At 39.0% G+C, this 23,564-nt stretch overlaps 1 protein-coding gene across 1 annotated transcript in view; it reads left to right on the top strand.

Moving 5' to 3' along the window:
• The window catches only part of STK31 (serine/threonine kinase 31), a 33,304-nt gene extending 22,894 nt beyond the window's left edge, over positions 1-10,410 (top strand). Inside the window, 5 exon segments of the mRNA XM_064644148.1 lie at positions 1,029-1,145; positions 2,191-2,312; positions 2,788-2,917; positions 6,198-6,293; positions 10,092-10,410. Of these exon segments, the coding sequence (XP_064500218.1) occupies positions 1,029-1,145; positions 2,191-2,312; positions 2,788-2,917; positions 6,198-6,293; positions 10,092-10,316 (690 nt within the window). The 3' untranslated portion in view covers positions 10,317-10,410.
• Positions 10,411-23,564: the final 13,154 nt, after the last annotated feature.

Below are 23,564 nucleotides of genomic sequence, written 5' to 3'. Positions count from 1 at the left end.
TTCTACTTCCTTTAAAAAAGAAATACTGAACAATCATGTAAAGGAAATGTTTCTTTGAAGTGTTTGCCTTCTCTTTATTTTAAATAGATACTCCTTTTCCTCTCTTTCTGAATCCAAATTAATCTACTGTAGCATCTGTATATATATATACCGTGAGAGTATATATAATAGGAAATGGGTCAATGGCAGACAAGGAAATTTTCAGAGCCTGTATGACTTCTTTCCAGTATGCAACTCCAGGCTTTTGGAAGAAACATTGTTTGAACTTGCATTGTTAAAGTTTTTTTTAGCTCCATTAAGGTTAAGACAATAAAATATTTTCAAGTATTTAGTGGAATACACAAGCTTGATAGGTAAATGAACAAGGTGGGGTTTGCAGGTTTCTGTTATGACTGGTATCTTGCCTGTTAAATACAGGACCATATTTCTTTTTTAATTCTGCTTACCAGTGTAATATTTCTTCTTCTCTAGATATGAGCAACAAAACTTTGCTAAAAACAACATTCAGTGTGATTATAAGTTGATTTTACTGATTTTTCTCTGGCACCTTCTGCACCAGCAAAGTTATTTCTGACTTTTATGAAAGCACTTATGGTTTCCTGGTGAAATCTTTAACCTTATTTCACATTTGATAAACTGTGAAATAGAACCCAGGATGTGTCTTTATGTCAGACTGTACCATATAGGAATGGCACCACTGTGTGGGCAGCACATGTTGATTTTTGACATGAAACTCAGGAGGATTTGGATTCTTCTTCTTTGGTTTCATTTTTGATAAAAAACAAAATGAGATTAGAAAAATAAAACCCAGTCAAGGCAAGAACCAACTTTACTTTTGCCTAGTGAATCTTAACTCTGTTAATTCTAGAAATTGGTATATTACTCAAGTGTGAGGTGAGATCTGACTCAAATCCTGATTAGATTTCCAGTAGTGCTAACTCTTTGCATTTCTTACTTGGTTTTGCTCTCTGCTTGCTAATTTCTTATTTTCAATTGCAAGGCTGATTGTTTCTTTCTGCTCTTTGAAGTGTTGTAACCTGATGTTAGAAGCATTTTCTGACTTAGGTGAAGTGGTTGGCAGTGCAGATTAAATTCTCAAAAAGGTTGAGTTGACTGTTTCTGAAGAACTGGATATAGAATTAAATGTAACTTCTAATCATGCCAGCTCTGTCACGACTTTTGTATATTTTACACATATTTGATTTCAGTTTAAAACTTTTCTTAATGTGTCAGACAAAATATTTGCTACAAGGCAGCATTTTTCTTTGATTTTGTGGAAATGTGATAGGAAGCCGCTTGGGTTGCTCCCCAGAGACAAAAGAATGTATTTTCCAGGCAACAGGCAGAAAGGACAGCTTCACATTACAAGAACTTAGCTGTATGTACAACTGGCTTAAATAAGAAATATTGGGAAAACTGGTTCTTCCCTCTCTATGTGCAGAGAAGCTTTCTTTGAGCCTTACCAAGTTTTGGTGCTTGTGTTGAAAATACACGTGAAAATTCTGATTAAAATAATGGGATTTCCTCTCTGGGGGAATGTGTATGGATAAACTTACTTTTTCCAGTGTTAAGAGATGAACAGTTTTTCATCACTTTCATTTTACATGGGGCAAGTGTTCTTGCCTTACTGATAATAATTGTCTATGATAGTGTTAGCCTTTTTCTCAGTTATTTATATTTTCTGATAAGCACTTCCTCCATTCTCTTTTGCTGATGCTGAGATATTTTCCTTGTCTCTGCAATGAGAGTCCCTGTTGCGCCTGAGAATGGTCATGTCAGCAAAAGTTGCATCTGTCCTTTGATGTAGCATCATACTAACAATAAACCAGTAGTTTAGTCTGCTTGTGACTGCTCTTGGTGATAGAACCAGTGACTCTCATTGGTTGCATGTTCTAATGTTCCACATCTATTTAACTGTGGTATCTTTAAAAAGAATTCTTGTGTAGCATGTGGAATGTGAAATTGGACTTCTGCATAGAAGTGCCAATCAGTTTTATTCTACTGAAACTCTTGGATGACTTGCTAACTGCCCTTTTAGAACCTCCATAAGAAAAGAGTGAAAAATCTGATAAATTACTTTTTTCATTAACAATGGAACTTCTCAGTAAAGGTTTTACATCTTAAATATTGTTGTGTATAAATGAAGAATGACTCTTAATATTTAATCTCCCTCTATGTAATTCAGTCTAGGAGCATGATGAAGCAGAGAAGGGAATAATTATAAATACTTACAATAAAGTTATGTGTAAAGTTCATCATGAGCAAAGTATGATCACTGTCATACGAAACAGATACTTGGCCAGTGCTGAGGTCTGTTTATGCCTTATCTATTTCTATGACACTGATCTATACAGGTAACCTTTTCTCACATAATTTCTTTTTGATAAATGTCTCTATCTTTTTATGAGAAAATTCTAGGGGTATATTGGTGATGAGAGGTAGGTTGGGTTAAAGCTTCAGATTTCCAGTGGTACATTTTAGCCAACGCTTCATTTCAGTTAAAGATACTTTCTTAAAAAATAAGGCAGTGGAAGCTGGAATCTCTGGATTCATGACAAATCAGTAGTATGTAATTTAAGGGGATTGAGCTCTAAGTAGAATGTTGGTTTTTCAGAAGATTATTAGTGTAATGAAAACGAAACACAGTAAACCCCCTATTCTGTGGGGCAAGACCCTGAAAAGGTGAATTCGAATAGGCTTCAGGCAGCTTGTCTAATGCATTGGACTAAAGCATATCAAAATAGAAAGCTTTAATACTTCCTGATTTTTTTCTTTTCTTCCTAGTTCAAAAAAGCAGGCAGAGGAATGACTGAATAGAAGACCCAATATTAACAACTTATTATCAGTTAAGAAAACTGTGAAAAGCTTAAAGGCCCAAACACAATGGAAGCTGACTGAAAAGAACAACCTTGAGGAAGTATGAAAATGTTATAGTGTTGGTATTTTTGTCTGTTGTTTTTCAGATTGGTTTAGAAACATTAATTTAGTCTATTCCAAGTAAGTGGTAACTATGTCAAACAGTTGTCTGAATTCAGTTTTGCCTTTAAATGTGGAAGTTTTACAGCCCTGAGGCCAAGCTTGCATGGCATAAAAACCAAAAAACCCCAACCAACCGAGCAACCAAAAAAGAAAAGAAAAAGTCAGTATGTAGTAATTTTTCTGTTTCAGTCCCCAGCCATGGCACTATGCTTTTAACTTATTCCCTCCGGTGGCGGGTATTGTTCACAGCATGATAAGTTTTGTCCATCTCTTTCTACTGTGCTGGTTTTGTATAACTAACATCCAACTTTGTTGATAATGCGTGTGCCTCCTCTTTGGTGACAGAAGTCAATGTCCCAGTTTTCAGGGTTCCCCACTACCCCTCAGAGAAGTTTAAAGAATGTAAATATTACTTCAGCTTCACTGGTAATATTCACTTCAGCTTCGCTGCTGTTTGTTTGATCATGCAATAATTATTCTGATGATGCTTAAGGGAAAAAAGAACTTGCACATGTGCCTCAAACACTGTAAAGGGGCAGTAAGCTCCCAAGAGGGATTTAAAATAAGATACAGTGATGAAACCTATTGGGAAAAAGATTCTTGAATAATGAGGCGACATGAAAAATGTGCCTGTGTATGAGAGAAAAAAGTGAATGAATTATAGAACCTGGTGTTGCTCATAGATGAATGATGTTGCTCTTATGTTTATTGGTAATTAGCTAATCAGAAGGAAAAAAACAGCTTTTTGATTTAAGAAACAAGTAGGCAAAGGGCTAGAACATTTGGTGTGTCACATAAATGAAGGGAACACCTTTCTCAGTGATTAGGTTTTAGGGGATTCACTTGGGTTTCCAGGAAGGAGACTGAGTAAAATATGTGTTTGAGAATATGTTCAATTTCTGAATTGTGATACAGAAGCAGGTTTTAAATCCTGTTATAGTAGATTACTGTTGCTTGGTATGATAGTCAGAATTATACACAAATTTTGCTATTCCTAATCCTGATGATTACAATGAATTTGAAATTACATCAAAAAACTTCCCCTTCCACTTAACATAAAATTAAATTCCAACTGTAATAGACAGGGAACCTTACAAATTTTTGACAGCTGAATTTTCTGAAAGGTCATACTCAGTACAGATGGTGTAATTGTGAAAATTACAAGAGCTGAGGAAGACTGTCCTTCCCTTTAGTCCTTCCTGCAGGTATGGGCTGTGCTGAAATAAGCAGCTTGCATGATAGAACAGGAAAGTTTCACCATGGTTCACAGCCTGGGTCCAGTGTGTGCCTTCTCTGCAAAGGTGTCAGTACTGCTCAGGGCTTGTACTTTCTGCATGATCACAAATGGAGCTGGTAACTGGTAACTGATGTGTTACCAAGGACTCTTGGCAATCTGCAAACTAGTCTTCTCCAGTCTGTCTATAGCTGGTGCTGGCTGCTGTCATGGAAGAGGATAGAAACTTGGGGTATAGCTCTTATTTTGACAGTAGACAATTCTAAAATATGCTGGAAAGCAGGAATGGGGAAGCAATTAGTTCCAGGTAAAGAGCAGAAAGTCAGAGAAGAAAAAATAGGAAAGCTGGCAGAAATAAAGTTCTTGAAAATAGTGCTGAATGTCTTTGTATATTTGTAAAGTTTTTTTCTTACCTGAGAGGTCTTGCAATTTGTATTCTCTGCCACCTTATGAGCTTTAATAGTTTCTTAGTGTGTGGTATGCCAGGGAGGAGAAAGCAGCCTACTTTCCTTCGTTAGGTGGTATGTTGGACAGCATCTCCTCCATGTCTTTTTCTGGCACTGTACTGCTGCCTCCCCAGCTCAGGCTGGCAGTGCCATGTGTTCTAAATGGGAAAAGTTCAAAGCTCCCAAACTTGAAAAGCCACAAGCTACCCAGCAAGTGCTTATGTTCCCATGCAGCGATTTTGCATGAGCAGTTAATGTATTGGAACTGGTTCACTGAGTATCAGCTGGAGCTCCAGGTATATGGGGGTCTTCCTGGGAAATACTGGCAGTTCTTTCATCTGCACAGGGATGGCTTCAGTAATGCTTTCTGTGCTGCAGCATTTTAAAAACACTTCCTAACAGTGCAAGTTGATAGGTAGCCACTGGCAATTACCTGGGTTGAGAAGATGAAGCTGATTCATATAAAAGTAACTCTTCATTATGCTTTATTCCCAATTTAGGAAGCTGTTGCTTAAAATTAAGTAATTTTTCTACTCAGATGAATAAGTGATGAAGTAGATGAGCTAAAGTGTAGCTTGATGTAGATTTTTATAATTTACTAACATTGTAGGATTTAGTTAGAATACTTCTACTACCATTATTCAGATAATCTGTTCTAAAGGGTTTTGTAAGTAGAAGTGTAAAAAAGGGTAAAAAAATAAAAAAAGTAAAAAAACCACAAAAACCCAAACCAAACAGAAAACCCCAGAGAAACAAAGACTGAAATGAATTACTGATTCTGGTTGAAGAGACTATCTGGGATGCAGCAAGATTGGCATTCTGAACCCTCATCCAAATTTGCCAGCTGAATTTCAGATTGCCCCACATGTAACTAATCTTCAGCTCAGACTTGGTCTTGCATTGATCATTTGATGGAAAATTCTAGCTCAAGTCTTAATATTACATTCCGCAGTTGCCAGTTTCATGTTAGGCATCCAAAATTGTGTTCTCCCTCATTAAGCAGCACAGACACTTCAAAAATGGAGACAGTGATTTTTCCGAGTTCTCTGCTGATCTGTGTCCCGAGAGCCCAGCACTGACAAAACACATGCTTCCTTTTGCTCTCTATGTAATTGTTCAGAGTAGAGGAATTTTCAGCTCAACCTGCAGGCATTGTCTGGAGAGTGCGGTACTCGTCCGCGCTTCTGGGCAATAGTGAAGACTGGGGGGATTATACTTAGTTTATGGGTACAGAGTTCATATTTGTCTGCTAGAGTACACTTACCCCTCAACATTTCTTAAAGAGGATTATGTAACATAATTTGGGCATGTACTTTTGCGTCATATTTTTAAATGTCTATTTCTTTTGACCTCTAACACTTTCTTCTGATACTATTTTTTCCTCTTGTTTCTGTGTAAGGGAAACTTGAGCAGCTTGCATGTTTTACCCTGCTTTAAAATTAGAAAACAGTCTTTCCTTGCCATTTTATTGTATTAATCCATTTTCATTTGAAACCTGGTGAATCTTCTTGACTGATGTTTGCTTTTCCTAACTAAAGGGAAACAACCCACCCGTGTTATTACAGCTTTGCATTCAAAACCAGGAGTTTGGCATATAAGAAGATGGAACACCTGAGGTAGATGTGGTTGCCATGGTATGTCAATTGTCAGATGAGGAAGATAAGACTGCTCTTGTTTGGAAGTGGTTGATCAAATTTTAAAGTCAAATATTTCATTTTAAGTGCTGGCTTGAAAAATGTTCTTAATTGACTATTTGCATAATTCTAGATAGAATGCACAAATAAAATGATGATTGAGAAGGTAGAAAGCCCCAAAGTTTTCTTAATATTAAATTCAGACCTCAGAAGGAGCAACTTCTTTACCATTAATTGAATGACACCAAGTTACAGACTTGGGGAATAAGTCATTGAGATTCAGCCTCAAAGGAGGTGTTTGAATTAGAAATCTATCTTTTCTGAAGTCAGGAAGTTGACTTTGTTCATCTGTCTTACTACATAATGACAGCACAGTGCTTGAGCATTAATAAAACCACCAAATTCCATTTTAATCACTTAAATGCAGTTAAAAAACTGTACTGTGCCCTTTACTCTTTGGATTTGGTTTCTTTTTTGTGAAACAAGTTTTCCTATACCTCTGAAACAAATGCACAGATATAAGTAAACCCTGCATGATACAAATTTGTGTTTTCGTTTTTCTACTCTCAATACTGTTATTCTCTCTCTACCTTATGCCAGCAGCTGTTTTTCCCTTGAACTCTATTTTCAGACCCTTTTTTTGAAACTTATCCTGTTCCAGTGTCCCAGTGACTATTTGAGAATAAGATCTGTGCACCTTCATGCTTCACAACTTGGGTCTCCAACTCTGCAGTTGTTCTTTCACTAACTTATCTTTCTCTTGGATGGGCACCCAATTTTATCCCTCATCTCTGTGCATTCTTTACTTGAGTGCTTGCATTTCCTTGGGTTTACTTTCTTGTATAACTGTCATTCCCATAATCTTTCAGTCTTCTGGCTAGGAATTAAGACCAAATAATAAATTCCTCTTTCTTGGTTATACTCGTGTATTAATGATTTGCCAGCTTTACAGAGATGACTGTTTAAGATGGAGTTAAATTACTGGAGTTGTGTTCATTATGAGCTTAGTGTATCCTGTTTACTGTGTTTAGGTTAAGAAACTGTCATGATACAGTCCCAGACTAACACAGCTTCAGTGTCCTGGCAGGGTAGTTTGTGTATCACTGTATAACATAGTACTGCAAATAATCTTGCTTTATTAGATGACTCCTCTACAGTATGTCTTTTAACAACTTCACTTCAACAATGTTCTTCAGTGATGAAAACATGACTGATAACGCACAGGACTGTCTACCAAATCCTTCTGCAAAATTATTTCCAGTGGGACACTACCATGGAAAATAGAATAATAAAACATGCAGCATTTGAGCAGAAAGGTGATCCCGTAAATGTGCATCTTATAGCTCATTACAGTTGCCTGATTTTTTTTAAATTAAAGTGACTCTCATGAAACACACAATACTATAGGAAAGAAGATTCAGTACTTCGTGATTGAACATTAGGGCCAGCTAGGGGGTTTTAAATGTATTTCACAAAATTTGTACAGAGCCATTTGCCCAGTGCAGCATTCAGGATTAAGCATAATAATCCTTAGATACTAAAAATCCCTAACTTTCTTTCATGTATAAGGGAAACTTAATTGTCCAAGGAATTAGGAAAGATTTTCTGGGACATTAAAACTTGTCGGCTCACTTCTGGTTTCCATAAAATTTCTGCTGTGACAATGCTTTACAAATAAAGTCTGAAGGATACAAATCAAAGTTTAATTGGCCAGTTTCAGGGCATTGTATTTCTGTATTCTTCTGTAACAGGTACCTTCTGAAGTGCAAACAGCTGCTTTTGTTTCAAGAACAATTAATTAATTTAGTTGGTATTGTTTTTAGCAGGCATGAATTAATATTACAGCTTTTAATAAGAGCGAATTTCTCTGATTTTTTTTTTTCCTCCTGATGAAAAGAAGCAGCATTGGATTTTTACTTTGTTTTTAAGGATTCATCCTGCATGCATGTACATGCATGTGCCTCACCACTAAAGTCCGCCAGTAAGCAATCTGTGTTGCCTGCAGTGCTCAGAAATACAGATGAGGGTTTTACTAAGAAATGTAGTACTAACAAATATCTTTCAGCTGTTTCTTGGGGAATCTTTTAGACCTCTGGCTGTTAATCCTTGTCCCAGTTCTTGGGGAAAATCTATTTTGCTTTAAAGTGCTTTATCTATAATCAGCTTATTCGGAATTAATCTCCATGCCCATCTGCAGGCTCTTGACAGACCGTAATTTCCCTTCCATCTCAATCTCGTGCCCAGAGGAATTGCACACTTGCAACTAGCAAAATTTTTGTTGTTTTCAACAAATGCAAAACTGCCACAGGAAGATAACATAAAGCTTTAAAACTGAGATATTAATGTTAGGTAACTGTTGAGGAAAGGTAATGTTTAGTGGAAAGATCTTGCAGCCACTCATTTAGCTATGTCAGCCTTCAATGTTCAGAGTGTTTCAGCATTCAGTTTTGCATATTTGAAAAAAAAAAGTAAGTAAGATCAAACAAAATGAAATGGAGTAAAGAAGATGAAATGTTGTCCTACAGCAGTATTCCTTGTGGAATCAATTTTCAGTTTCCTAAGTGTGAGAAGGTGATATTTATTGTTGATAGACATTTGACAGTATCTTGAAATGCAAATACACAAGTACAAAGCTTTTCAAGCTCTTCAGGTGCTCAGATTTTCCTCACTTTATTTTACAGAGGAAGTATGTAGTCATGATTCACTCCGGTATTTCATTGCACATCCCCTTAACTAGAGATTTTCCTTTGAGTATTTAAAATGTTTTACAAATATTGAACAACCCTTTATGCCTGCAAGATCAACAGTTTTGAGACCCCATCTTTTAACCCAGATTTCAGATTATTTGGGGAGTGACTAATTCTCCAGAGTCACTCTGATAATTAGTGAAAGAATTGGAAATTGCTTGTTTCTGTCTTCAAGTTTTTGACTACTCGTGTACATTCCTTTGCTTCACAGTGATTCTTCTGTCTGGGTGAAAGAGGGATAGATGAGAGGTGTACAGGTATCTTGTGCTTTGCTGTTAATATTGACCCTGGTCAAAAATGTTGCTGGCTTGGAGACTGTGAACAAGCAAGCCTTCCCATGGAAAGATTCTGTTCCAATTGAGGTTTAGTAACCTAGATCTCTAGATCAGAATTTGAGATTGTCTTTCTAGTAGTCCCCTTGTCCAAATCCAGTGTGTTCTCTTTCTTGCTCAACAGCTGATGCTTAAGCATATGTGTAGCAGCTGTGGATTTGTGTTTTGTCTATGGAGTCTAGTGCTGTTAATGTGCTAAGTATTTAGGCACATAATCTCTTCTGATAAATCCAAAGAGCCTAAGTGTAAGTGATGGGTTAATAGCAGAATAGCTGCTGTTGATTTAGAGCCTGTTACTTTGGTTTTCTTTTCCCCCATGCTCCTGTACAGTGATGAAACAATATGACAAAAATTAAAAGATGAAGTTATAGAAGGTGAATGGCACCTGTTTTGTTCCTTCTCAGTAGAAAGACCAATTTGAGTATTTCTGTAATTTATAGTGGTTCAGTGAATTTATATTTCAAAAATTTCAAAACCTTATGCTTTCTGTGAAATCTACTGGCACCAGGTTGACAGACCTAGTGCTGAACATTTGATTGTATTTTGCTCATAATGAGCATTATGACTGTCAATGCTGCTGTCTGTTGGGAATGCTGTGGCACAACATCTTGTGAAGGCTTTGAGCCCTAAGCACTTAGAAGATGTGTTCATCAAATGCTTGGTTTTAATTTGTAATCGAGTTTGTTTTGCTTACCTATGAAATCCTTCTCCCTCTGTAGGATGATAAAGTTAAATCTTTTCTCTTGAATTTGTTCTACTCTAACAGACTGATGCCTGAGCAGGTGCTGAGGAATGATTGCTTCCTTGTAGTAGATGCAATTCCAGTTTCACTGCAAGCAGGTAAAGAGTATGAGCCACATAAAAAACATGATTCTGAGAAAAGACATGAGGAAAAAAAAAGTGATCAACTGAGGAGAACGGAGCAAACTCTGCTTAATGGATGAGAAACTTTTCCATCAGGTGTTTGATTGAGACTTCTGGTTTTGTTTGGTTTTGAAATCATTGACCTGATCTGAAATCTCAAAATATAAAAGGTTAGGTAGGTGCAATCATGTTTTGTGATTATACAGTCTTCACTGTGTTTTCTTTTAAGTATATTTTATTCTAATTAAGTGTTTGGGGAGATAAGTGTGATATTACTCATGGTATTCTTAGTTTGTCGGCCTTTTTCTTTTTCTCTATGTAGGCTTTAAATTTACAGAGATTAGTCTTGTTAGATGTCAGAGATCTTTAAGATGAAACTTTAGTGAGTTGTTTTTGTATCCAGTTATCCCTCTTCATGCTCTGATTCCAGATAACATATTCCTCTTAAAGATGCTCTAGGGTTTTTTTGCTGGAGTTTTGTTGTTATTGCATAGACAAGTTGTTCCCAGAGCAACTGCCTTCAGGATTTAAGGAAAAAAACCAGTGTACTGCTTTGAGAACTGGTGAAAGAAATGGTGAGCACCCTTCCTCTTTCCTGCCTTTCTGCTTTTGAAAAATGGAATTGGCTTTGTAGAGAGCAGTCATCCTTCTAGTTGCTCCTTTGTAGTGCTGCTGCCAGCCAAAATACTATACACACACATAACAAAAACTACTGCTTATTTGCTCAACATCACTGTGTGTATATATCATTATATATATATCATTAGGTAGAATGGTATTTATATATATATAATATATATATAAATATATATATAATGATATATATATATCATTAAATGTTGTTTGCAGTAGCTATAAAGGTGTGATTTTCATGAAAAGGTTTGTTTGCCGACAACACTTTGTTGTTGTTGTTGTTACTGTTGAAAGAGTTTTGTCAGCTCTTTATCTTTACAGGAAATTGTTGTTTATCTTTATGAAGGTTTTCAATGCTCCTCAGAAAGAAACTGGTCAGAATGCACAGTGTTGCTGTAGCAGTATATTTAGCCTCTGGGTGTTGCTCTTGGACAGCACTGTTGGCAGACTACTATTTTGCAGAGGAATTACTGAAGCTGCTTGTTGTCGGATGAAGAATGTAAAAATGCAGGCAAGCAGCAGCACCAGGGGAATTGGGAGTCCTCAGGTACAATAATACGGTCCACAGTGGATAGAAGACACCACCTTGGCAGACTGACCTCTGATATTAGACTTGGTTTTCTATCCTTAAACAAATCAGATTTCTTATATGGAATAGCATGTAAGATGTTTCATCCTCTTTTCATTAAATATAATTATTTTTTGAGTTTTGTAATGTATGTATAACCAATGATAATAAAACCTTTGTTAAAAGTATTTTTATATCGAATTTTTAGTTAATATTTTCATTACAGAAATCACACAGGAATAATACCTTGTCAGTGAATACGAACAGTTTAAAAGTTTTGTGGAATGCTTTCCAAATACTGATTGCAGTCTTTCACCATTAATAAAATGTTAACTTTAATTTTAATTAATGTTAAACACTGAAGAGAGGTTAGAAGACTAACCTGAAGGTTTGTATCATGCTGTGTAACATATGTTAGAATAAATTTTTGCTCAGTTTTCCCACTTCAGAGCCCGTGCAACCTAGAGTGTACTTAAATCCCCAAATTGTTAACCTTCTTGGTTTTCTGAAACCAGAAGTCTCTGTGTATGCTTGATTAAAAAAAAAAATTGCAGACCCTTCAAAACCTCTTCACCAACTGTAAGTAATATGAAACCTTTTGTCATGTATGAGCCTTTTCCATTTAAATTAAATGCTGATTACAGTTTTAGTGTCACTAGTTCTGTTTGTTTCTACTTTGACATTTTCTATGGTAATTTTGTAGCTCTGGCTTTCTTTTCATTTCTTACTTGCTGGAGGCCTTAAGAAAATAGGTTGGTTGAGGATCATGTTGCCAAAGCTGAATACTAATCTATGGTAATGGACTGCCTGCTATGTAGTTCAAGACACAGCTCCTTCAACTGCATCTCTTATGGCTAGAAGGTGATACTTGGAGGATAGAGAGGGGAGGTTGAAATGATCCTATAGGAACCATCTGCCTTTTTTCTCACTTACTGCTTCTTCTAAGAAGCCCAAAGGAAACTCGCCTCAGTCTTCCTTGGTATCAGCATTCTGCAGCTTTGAGCAGTGTCCTTGCAGAGACCAGGATGGTTGGGGCCTGTCAGGGGCATTCAGTTGCTGTCATGGGCCCCAGACACTCATATCTTCTTACTTACTCATGCCTTTAATGGTAAACCAGCAGGTCCAGCTCCAGGTGCTGACAACTTTCTTTCATGAGGACTGTTATCTTCATTACTTGTTCAGATTTGTGTTCTCTGTGCACTCACCTTGGTGTTCACCAGTTGTGACTTCATATCAGCCTTGGCTTTTGCTCACAATGTCATACCCAAGTCGGCTACTACCATTGCCTTCTAGGCTGTAGATCTGGTAACAAAGTCTTCAGACACCTGTCACCACTTCCTCTGCCTCTACCTAAACTAGCCTGCAGACCTGGTATAAGGCTGGTTTTCTTTGGGAAGAGGAGATCTTTAAGCAGGTTGGGAGAACATCAACATTTCTTATCTCCATGGTTTGGGTGGAGCTGGGGGAACTACTCCTCTGGTTCTGAATGCTGCATCTCCAGTCAGTTCTGGAGACTCCTGCTGTTCTGTTCACCGCCTCTTAATCTTCATGCTTACACTAACATCCATGATAATATTACTACATCTTTCCAAGTTGTTTGCTGCTCACTCCTTTAGTATTTAACACCAGTGCCTGTGTAGTTTTGAGAAGGGTTGGGGTGGGTGTGGTCTTTTGTACTTCAAAGCAGCTCTCTGCTAGTACAGAGTCCTACTTGTCAGCACTCACTAGTATTTTAACGATTTTTTTCCTGCAAGTTTGTATAGCCTGCAGATTGAATTATATTCCTTCACAGGTAATTGCCTCAAGAAGTTCCCCTAAATGAACAAAGATTGATTTCATTTGCAGTCACTTCATTTCCTCAGTTTGTAAGGAAACTGATTTCAAATCAGGAGTCGAGTAGCTTGCAAGTTGATGACTTTCTTGACCACAGTGGATGTTTGAGAGTCAAATCTTCATTCACATAATTTAAAACCGTCATGACAACTTTCCTCAGATTTCTGGGTGCGTACTGACAGTCACTAAGTTAATGCACTATGCCACAGCTCCTGCGGTAGTTGTCTTGGAAAGTGTTTTTCCCAGCTGGCACACTACAGCTAGATAGACCAAAAACAATTGTCAAATTGTCCTAAAGCTGCTGTTATGACATGTGGTAGAGCTCATGGGTTCAGGTGCTGGATTTGGGTTTTGGCAGCTTTAGATTCAGGGACTGCAGTACATAAAGATCACACTGTGTGGAAGCCTACGCTAAAACCATTTGAATTGGATTTTTCTAAAATATGTTTTAGAATCCTTTCTGACTGGCATCTCTGTGTTAAAACTGTAAGATATGTTATTAATATATGGGGAGAAACAAGATGTGACCTGCTGCGTGAAGATGTGATGATTTGCGTTTTTTACCTGCTGTGTTACTAGTAGCCATTTAGCTGCCTCAGGCCTGTGGGTGAGACTCCCTTCCACTTGCTGCATAGCAGAGATGAGAAACCTTACCAAAACTCCCTGATACACCTTTCTTCACTGTGAACTTCCAGCTATTCAACTTCCTTGCAACCTTAACAATTGGTTGTTAAGATCCAGCAGACTGGATCTGTTCTGTCTCATCTTGACCAGCCAAGTGTGGACTAGAAATTTCTGATATTCTGAATATGGTATGGCAAGTTTAATAGCAACCCTCTGACTTCTTTATGATCTCCTTTTCCAACTCTGTGACCTGGTGTTTTGGCAAAGCAAAGAGATGTACCACCTGGCATCATTATACTGGGTACTGGCAGATTTGACAGCTCTGGAGAAAGAGTCCTTGTTTGAAGTGAAAGAAAATGGTGCACATTTTTGGCTTTAAGATGTTCACTTTATATTCCTTTAGATGACTCAACAGCAGATTTTGCCCATGCCAGGTCTGTCTTTGGTTTTGTTGTCTTCCAGATGTGGCCTAGGACACCTATGGTGTAAAAGTGCATGTTGCAGCTTCATGATTAGTACATGGTGACATGTACTTAGTTCCAGGGCTGAGGGAACTCCAGCACTTACCAAGCACTCTGTGCATTGCTGCAGCTTGTCTTTCTAACTAAATTCTTGAGCACTTTTCTTCTTTCACTCTGGTAATAAAGTTTTTCTGTTGTTCTCAAAGACAGTCTCCTGTGGTGTTACCAGAACCTGAAAATCTGTGAAATGCAAGTTCTTAATAGCGTTGCCTAGCGTACGCTGTGGTGGATTAAGTTATTGTCTGCTCCCCTAGTCTTGCCCTGCCAAGGCAACAGTAGACACAGGAACAATTCTAGGAGTTGAAAAAGAGTTATGTACCCGGGAGACAGTCTTGAAATTTTGTAGAAGGATTTTTAAGTGGTAATTAGCACACTTCAAATTTTTATGCAGTTTTTGTGTAACTGTGGTAAATTGCAAGCTGTGCAAGCCCAGCGGCTGAAATACTGAACAAACACACAAGAAACCTTGTGCAGCAAAAAAGTCATATGCAATGTGAATGTGTATGGCCAGCACAACTCAGAGGATTTCTTTGTGTACAAGTATTTCAGTTTACAGGATCGATTTAGTCTCCCTCAGGAGAGAAACTAGAAGAATTCCTTTGGAGCTAATAGATTGAAGATGCTTTGGTCCAACTACTCTGATGAAAGCTGGGTGAATACTCCAAAGGAGAAGCCCACTGACCTCCATATCAGGAAGTGAAGACTGCTGGAATTGAAAGTTATTTGAAAAACTTTTTTTTTCCCGCATAGAACTTTGGTTAAAGTTGAAAACTGCTATTGGGAAATGCAGCTCTATTCCATAAGCAACTTCTCTTCCTTCTAACTTAAGATAACTGTCAAAATGGTGATTTCACAAAAGCAATGCCAACCTCTCTTTGATGGCTGGTTGTGACTTGAAAGAGCAGTTAAGGCCACAGTTTCCAATGCATCTCATGAAAGAAAAAAATATCTCAAAGTTGTTGTGGTTGGACAACAGTATGTTTACCTTAATGGCTTTTTCCTAATACTCTTTTGAAATATTTTGTTAACTAGAGCTTTACTTTGTTGTATTACAGTGATCTGCAAAGCTGTTTTGCTTTTGGGACTGCTTTTGCTATCGGGGCCTTATGGTTCAGTTGCTGTGACTTGACAGCCTTTCTATTTCAGTACTTAATTCCTTATGTTGTCTCTACAAACATAATGTCACTATTGCAGAGGGTGGGAACACTTTGGTGCTGGTGTTCTGTTGGAGACACTGTTATTTCTTTCATAGTGCCATTGCAAGTAACATGAGTGCTAATGGGCATAAACTGTGAGACCGATCGTTTGGGTATGTTGTAGTGATTTGTCACGAAGTGGCCTGTTCCTCTCCAACTTAATAGGCTTCCAGCCTTGTCTGCATGTGTGCTGCAGATTGTCCCAGTGTTTTACTAGGGAAGAGCTATCTTTAAATATAGAATCAAAAACCTCACTCTTCTCTATAGCCTATTTCTACTGCTGCAGATAGAAAGGGTGTGGGGAACTCAGGGAGTCCATTGGATAATACCAGCGACTTTGGTTTTGAACACCTCTTTTTCCTTCCTGGGTATTTCTGTTTCAGTGAAAGTCTCTCTAAAAAAAAAAAGAAGACAAGTTTCGATAAGAAGCTTAAGTAATATGCACCGAAACTTGCTCTAAGCAGTACATCTGAAGAGTACTTGCTAGTGTCTGTACTGTCTACACTATTTTAAAGCATGGGTGGCAGTATTAGTTCCTCTTGGTCCTAACTCTACCAGAAGCTACCATTTTAGTCCTCTGCAAGAATGCAGTGTCAGGAAACAACCCATTAATGCTGTTAGACAAGCCAAAATGCTGAACTTTTACCGAATACTCAGTGTATTGAAAACTTTCTAGTCAGAGCATGCTGACAGACCAGCATGTAGTGTTAATATCTTACTACTATGCCTCAGGGCATTTGTAAAATTAAACTTTTGACATTTTTATTTGCTTTTTGGCTCAAAATCATGATTAATTTTTTATCTTTTAAAAGTTCCGTTTATGACTGGTTTTTAATTGATGGTAACTACAAATTATATTGCAAAGCAATAAATAAAAGAAATGCAAGTAGTATAATTTGAAATGTGGTAATCTTAGTAGCCTGAGTCATGAATTCCATCATTTGCTGCAGTTAGTATCGTTTTATGATTCATAAGCCTATTAATTTCTTTTTTTAGGGTGCAATCAGATAAATAGCTCAACAGTAAGGTGTCAGAATCTTCTTGTCTCACCCCGGTTGTAGGAGAGAATGGAGGTTTGATTGTTCCTACATATACGTAGTAAATTTGTCCCTCTGACCTCTTAAATCTGCAAAACAACCTCCTGTGTTTCTCTGGAGCAGTAGCTGATTAAGGCATTCAGATTATGACCACTATCTCAATCTAAAATTTACACTTGTTCAAATTGTTTTGAAATGCATTTGTTCATTTACTGAAGGTGACCTACCACCACGGATCAGTGCACAGACACTTACAGAGCAATCCTGGGCTGACTTAAGCCCGAAGCAATCAGCATTTGCTTAATGTTAAGTCAGGGCTGCTACAGAAGTACTGTCAGGCCCTTGAATGGTTGATGCCTCTAATTTAATTAGAGAAAATTTACTCTTTCCATTACTCTCTGTGGGTTCACTTTCAATTTAAAATCCTCAAGTGGTGTGATTTGTTTTGGAATGTCCCCTCTTTCTATGTGCCATACTAGCCATAACACCTACCACCTACTTAACTTTATTTTGAAGTTTGAAAAGCCCTACAGAAAAGATCAGTCTTTATATAGATAGGTAGGTAGAGATACATTATTAAATCAGAACTTGCATTAATTCAGGAGAATGAATGTGCTCTAGTAATGTTTATGGCTTTTTTAGGAATCAGTATGGTGAGGAGAAAATGAGCATATAAATATATGACCAGCATCTTTGAACCCATGGTCATTTGTTATAAAATCAGTATCCTCAGTTCACAGAATCACAGAATGGGTGAGGATGGAAGGGACCACAGTGGGTCATCTGGTTCAACCTCCCTGCTCAAGCAGGGTCATCCCAGAGCACATTGCACAAGATTGCATCCAGGTGGTTCTTGAACATCTCCAGGGAAGGAGACTCCACAATCTCTCTGGGCAATCTGTTCCACTGCTTGGTCACCCAAACAGTAAAGAAGCTCTTCCTCATGTTCAGGTGGAACTTCCTGTGTATCAATTTCTGCCTTTTGCCTCTTGTCCTATTGCTAAACACCACTGAGAAGAGCCTGACTTCATCCTCTTGACACCATCCTGCCAGATGCTTATAGACATTGATATACAAATAGGCTTAGGTAAATGTCCTGCTAAGGTATTGTCATACAAGCCTAAAGTGCTGGGGTATTGGCTCAAGGCACTGTCTTGGCAAAGTAATGATATAATCACAGTGTCACTTTTCACTGACCCAAACCTTGTTTTTATAAAATGCTTTCAGGCTCCCCTGCCACATGGCCATCCGCTGTTAAGGAGAGATGAAACTATCCTGTCCTTGCATGCATACCTGTGTGCATTCTGGTGTTTGTATTTAGATTCCTCTGGGACTTCTGCTTCCCAGTTTTCATCTAATTCACCTACATCTCTTTTCTGTGGGGCTCTGTGAAAAGTGGTTCAACTGTGCCATTAGAAAAGCTGTGTTAATTCTGGAATGATCAATGAATTGTCAACCACTGTTTAATATCTCTAGTTTTTTTCATTGTTTTTATAAGTCTTAGTGTGAGAACTCACTTCCATATGTGTAAGTTGCTGTACAAGATTGGGTCACTTCTAAAGAATATGGAAAATCACGTATTTTGACCATGCACTGATTATGATAGTAGCCTCAGAAACAGGGTAAGTTAGCTTTATCAAATTAAGTGCCAAGCAGCTTCAGCATAAATTTGTTGGAGAAGACAGGGTTTTTTTGAGACTTGAAACACCTCTGATGACTTCTTTGCTATGATCTCTTTTTTCAGTAAAATAATGGGGAAACTCTTTTCTTGGCCAAGGTACATTTTCCAGATTTGGACATCCTACATAAAAGGAAGAATAAAAACTCATCAGAGACAGTTCAGAGAGGAACAGATACCTGCAAACCTGGATCTGTGGGCAAGAAAAAAGACTTGGGTAAAGAGTGGATGGTTTTTAATTCTTCAAAGAGGTAAAACCCTAGAACAGAGGTGAAATATAGAGTTGTTATTCCTACTTCTGCCCTTTGAGCATTAAAGGATTGAGTTTTACAGCAAAGGAAGTTAGATAGGCTTCAAACTGAGAGTAGGTTTAGATGAGATATTTGGAAGAAATTCTTTACTTTGAGCGTGGTGAAGCACTGGAACAGGTAGCCCAGAGAAGTTGTGGATGTCCCATCCCTGGGAGTGTTCAAGGCCAGGTTGGATGGGGCTCTGAGCAATTGGGTGAATTTAAAATAGTGAAAGGCAGGGAGTGTTGGAATTAGATGATCTTTAAGATACTTTCTGACCCAAACCATTCTATGATTCTATGATATTAGGGGAAAAAAACCCCATTCTAATTCAGCTTAATTAAACTCTGCAATGTATAGTTTAGGAAGGCTTGAAACCTCCAGTAGTGAGATAAGATAACTGTCTGGCAGGAATGACACAGGTATGTGTAACTACTATTGGGTGGAAGATGGGCTGGATAACTATTTTTCTGTTCTACTTGGCTCTGTCTTTTGTATTCTTTTTTAATGTATTACTTTGCCTTAAGCCATCACTATTAGTTAGGTTCATTTCAGCAAGAAAAAATGTGTGAACTCAAGAGTACCTTGAAGTGGGTAAATTAAAAGGAAGAAACCTGTGTCATAAATGCTCTTTTGCAGAGGGTAGGGAAAGGAGACCTAGGTTAACTGCATGCAATTGAGATGTGTCAACCTCAGGAAGCTTAAAAAGTGGCTGGCATTTTTCCTTTATTGGAATCTGCACGCAAGTTGCTCTGTACCAAAGGCAATCTGACATTTGCAGAGACCTGCAGAACCCAAATTAATAGGTTCTACTTTCAAGGATGACATCAACAAAAGGCTTTATAAATTGTAAAGTCTTGTTCAGTACATCTCTAAATAATGTAAAAAAAATTTTAATCTCTTTTATGAAAGACCTGTTGCCCTTAGCTGGCTGTGAAATGCATTGCTCCAAGCAGCAACTGCCTTTTGTAGCCAGGATGTTAGGAGTATATGATTAGTAAGGTACTGAGCTTTGTTTGGATACAAGGCTGGAAACACCCACAGATGTCTCATCCTATTGGAAAACATTCTATTTAGAGTATACTCTCTATTTATCTTGCATGGAGGAAGATTTGTGTAGCAGGTTTCCGTGGCTGGGTTTTGGTAGCGGGGGGGTGGGTACAGAAGTGGCTTCAGTTAGAAGCTGCCAGAAGCTTCCCCTGTCCCGGGGAGTCAATGCCAGCCAGCTCCAGGATGGACTTCCTGCTGCTGGCCAAGGCCAAGCCAATCAGGAGTAATAGTAACACTTCCGTGATAACATACTTAAGAACAGAAGGTTGTTGCGCAGAAAGAATTCCAGCCAGGGAAGAGCAGAGTGAGAAAATGGGAACAACAATGCACACACCAAGGTCAGTGCAGAAGGAGGGACAGGAGGTGCTCCAGGTGCTGGAGCTGAGGCCCTGCAGCCCGTGGTGCAGCCCATGGTGGGGCAGCTGTGCCCCTGCAGCCCATGGAGGACCACTGGGGTGCAGAGACCCACCTGCAGCCCATGGAGGAGCCCATGGTGGAGCAGGTGGATCCATGAAGGAGGCTGTGACCCTGTGGGAGGCCCAGGATGGAGCAGGGTCCTGCTGGAGACCTGCAGCCTGTGGAGAGGGAAGCCCACACTGGAGCAGGTTTATCCCAGGCAGGACTTGTGGCCCCTGTGAGGGACCCACGCCAGTACAGCTCATTCGTGAAGGACTGCACCCCATGGAGGAGTGACCCACGGGACAGCAGTTTGGGAAGAACTGCTGCCTGAGGGATGGACTCACACTGGAGAGGTCCACCAAGGACTGTCTCCCATGGGAGGGACCCCATAGGAGCAGGGGAGAAAAAAGAACTGACTGCAACCCCCATTCCAGTCCCCCTTCACCACTGGGGGGGAGGAGGGAGAACATGGAAGGAAGGAGGGGGGGGGGGGGGACGGTGTGTTTAAGACTATTTTATTTCTTGTTCTTTGGCTCTTATCCTGTTAGTAATAAATTTAAGTACTATCCCCTCTTTGAGTCTGTTTTGCCTGTGAAGGTAATCAGTCACTGACCTCTCCCAGTTGTTTTCTCAGCTCATTAATCCTTAGCTGTTTTTTTTTCTCTCCTCTGTCCAATTGCAGAGGGAGAGTGAAGAGAGTGGCTTTAGTGGGTACCTGGCATCTGGCCAGGATCAACCCACTACAACTTGCCAGATACCACGTGCCCGCTGGTAAATTGTCATCGGGCTGGGCAGGGAGCTGCATTTATATATCAGTATTCATATGGGACACAACTGCCTCCCGAATATCTGCTTCAAAATAGGACTGACTTTGTCCTTTGAGAGGTGTTACCAAAATCTTATAGGCTGTTTTTATACCTCCTCTTTTTTTACGAACAGTACCTGACTGTGAAAACAAGGTCTCTTTCTATACAGGTCATAATCTGCTGTTGATTTCCCTCTGCTGTGCTTGTTTGGCATATCTGCTGCAAATGTAGTTACCATGATCTAGTCATAGCTGCCTTCAGCCAGAGAAACAAGCAACAGAAGAGGGGGAACTTCTGAGAAATACACCTCCTGCTTTTGTTCAGCTGTCCCTGGTAGGAGTAATATTAATAATAATACACAAATATGACGCAAGCAGACTTGTTTTTTAAAGGGAATGATGTGCCGAGCATTCCAGAAGAGAATGTTTTAGACCATTAGCTCATACTGAATTTTTGCTATTAGCCTCTTTCTCAGGAAACCTGAAGATCGAATGTTGAGGGGGAATCCTGATCCAGGAGAGGGTAAAGAAACCCACCTCACTCTTTGCAGGCATTAAATTGTATAAATAGACACCTAAATCTCCCTTCGCTCACAGTTCATTTGTTGAGGCAGTCTTGGCAATGAGCATTTTTCTATTCACTGCACTCATACAATCAGGGTAGCATTTATCTTGGAAGAGTTTTCAGTCATCTGATATGACCCTAAAAATTATTCTGAGTTTATTTAGAGTATGCACCACTGGTCTAAGTCCACCATAGGCGGTGAACTCAAGGTATAGACTAATCCCTCCCAGCTCTCTGTTCCTGAATGTGTGGTGTTTTCCCATCTCATCAGAAAGATTTGACATCAAGAATGCACTTAAGTCTATGTCTAAATGCTCTATTGAGTGTAAGTGGATTGGATCAGATGTTTTTAGAGGTTTGAACTGGGACCAGTTCAGTGCTTCCCTTGCTGTCTAATCAAAGCTTTGCAAATCCTGTGTGACAGAGGTCTAATACCTAGCTAGGTTCTGTTCTGCTTTTTACATCAATGTGTTGAGCCATGAACATGTAAATTTGATTGAGGATAAAGGTATTGGGAGTGTCTAGAGTTCTGCACAGGAATGGAATGCATGTTGTGTTGCAGACCCAGAGTGGAACAGTATGGATAAAGCATGTGTTTTCTTTTGAGCTACAGCATTAACATATATATGGCTCCTGTAGTAATTCCCAAATTACATATGCACAAGAAATACTGTGATTTTCTGGAAAAAATTAAAATCAGTTTCTCCTGGTTCAACTTTTCCAGATGGCAAAGCCTTTACAATTTTTTCTGTAACAACTGTGTAAAATGCCTGTTGGAAACTGTATTTGTAGTTGTTGATTTTCATGAAGGAGGAAGGGTTTGTAGCCTCATACCTCCTCAAAGTGCCGCTATGTGGAATAAGTGCAAAATTCTGGGGTGATGATTAGAAAACTTGTATGTGTGTGTATGTGCTTGCATCCACTTCTTTTTTGTGCTGTGACTCAACTTGGTTGCTCTTCTCCAGGAGTCAGTAAGTGTTAGAGCAAAGCCTGTTTGCATCCAAGATCTTTGTCTCCTAACTCTGCTGCTGACAAAGATACTAGAAAGACACTCAAATATATCTAATCTAAAAGCTGACATTTGAATTTAATATTCCCCAGAATGATGTGAACAACTTTGGGCATGGCACAGCAGACCTCACAACTGTCACAGTGTGTGAATAGACAGATACATGAGGTACAGATGCTATGAAAAGAAAAGAAATAAAAAAAGATAGAAGTTTAGTCTGTGTATCTGTTTATGTGCTTATTTGTCCCTGACTTTGATGCCACTTGCTTGTTTGAATATTAGGCTGATATTAGGAAAAAATTTTTTGCAGAGAGACTAATCAGGCATTGGAATGAGCTGCCTGGGGAGCTGGTGGATTCACCACCCCTGGAGGTTTTTAAGGTGAGTCACTTAGTGCCATGGTCTAGTAACCATGGCAGTGTTGGATCAAGAGTTAGACTTGAAGATCTCAGAGGTCTTTTCCAACCCAGTTGGTTCTATGACTTAAAACCAGTATACCTCAGAATCACAGAGTGGTTGAGGTTGAAGGGGCAGCAGGAGACCATCCAGTCCTACCTCCTGTACAAAGCAGGATCACCTACAGCAGGCTGCTCAGGACCATGCTCAACTGGGTGTTGAACATCTCCAAGGATGTGGACTATAAACATCTCCAGGTAGTTTGTTCCAATATTTGACCAGCTTGACAATAAAAAAGCTTTTTCTTATGTTTAAATGGAATTTCTTGTATTTCAGTTTGTCGCCTTTGCATGCTTTCATTGGGCACCACTGTGAACAGTCTGGTTCAGTTTTCTTTACATCCTCTCATCATCAGATATTTATACTCTCTGATCACCCCCAAACCTTCTGGTTTTCAGCCTGAGTTCTCCACCTCTCCTCGTGTGGCAAATACCCCAGCCCATGTAGCATCTTCATGAATCTTTGTTGTGCTTTCTCCAATATGTCCACGTCCCTTTTGTACTTTCGAGCCCAGAACTGGACTTTGTCCTCAGGGGGACTCAGCAGTGCTGAGGAATTGGGAGGATCACCTCTCTCAACCTGCTGGTGATTGGCACAAGCAGGTGCTTCTCCTCCTGCCCCAGTAAAGGGAAGATTCCTCATGAGATGTTTTGGATGAGGTGTT

The sequence above is a fragment of the Pseudopipra pipra genome, chromosome 1 (assembly GCF_036250125.1).
Source record: "Pseudopipra pipra isolate bDixPip1 chromosome 1, bDixPip1.hap1, whole genome shotgun sequence".
NCBI lineage: Eukaryota > Metazoa > Chordata > Aves > Passeriformes > Pipridae > Pseudopipra > Pseudopipra pipra.
The sequence above is the reverse complement of the archived record's forward strand: the minus strand, read 5'-3'. Positions and strand labels throughout refer to the sequence as shown.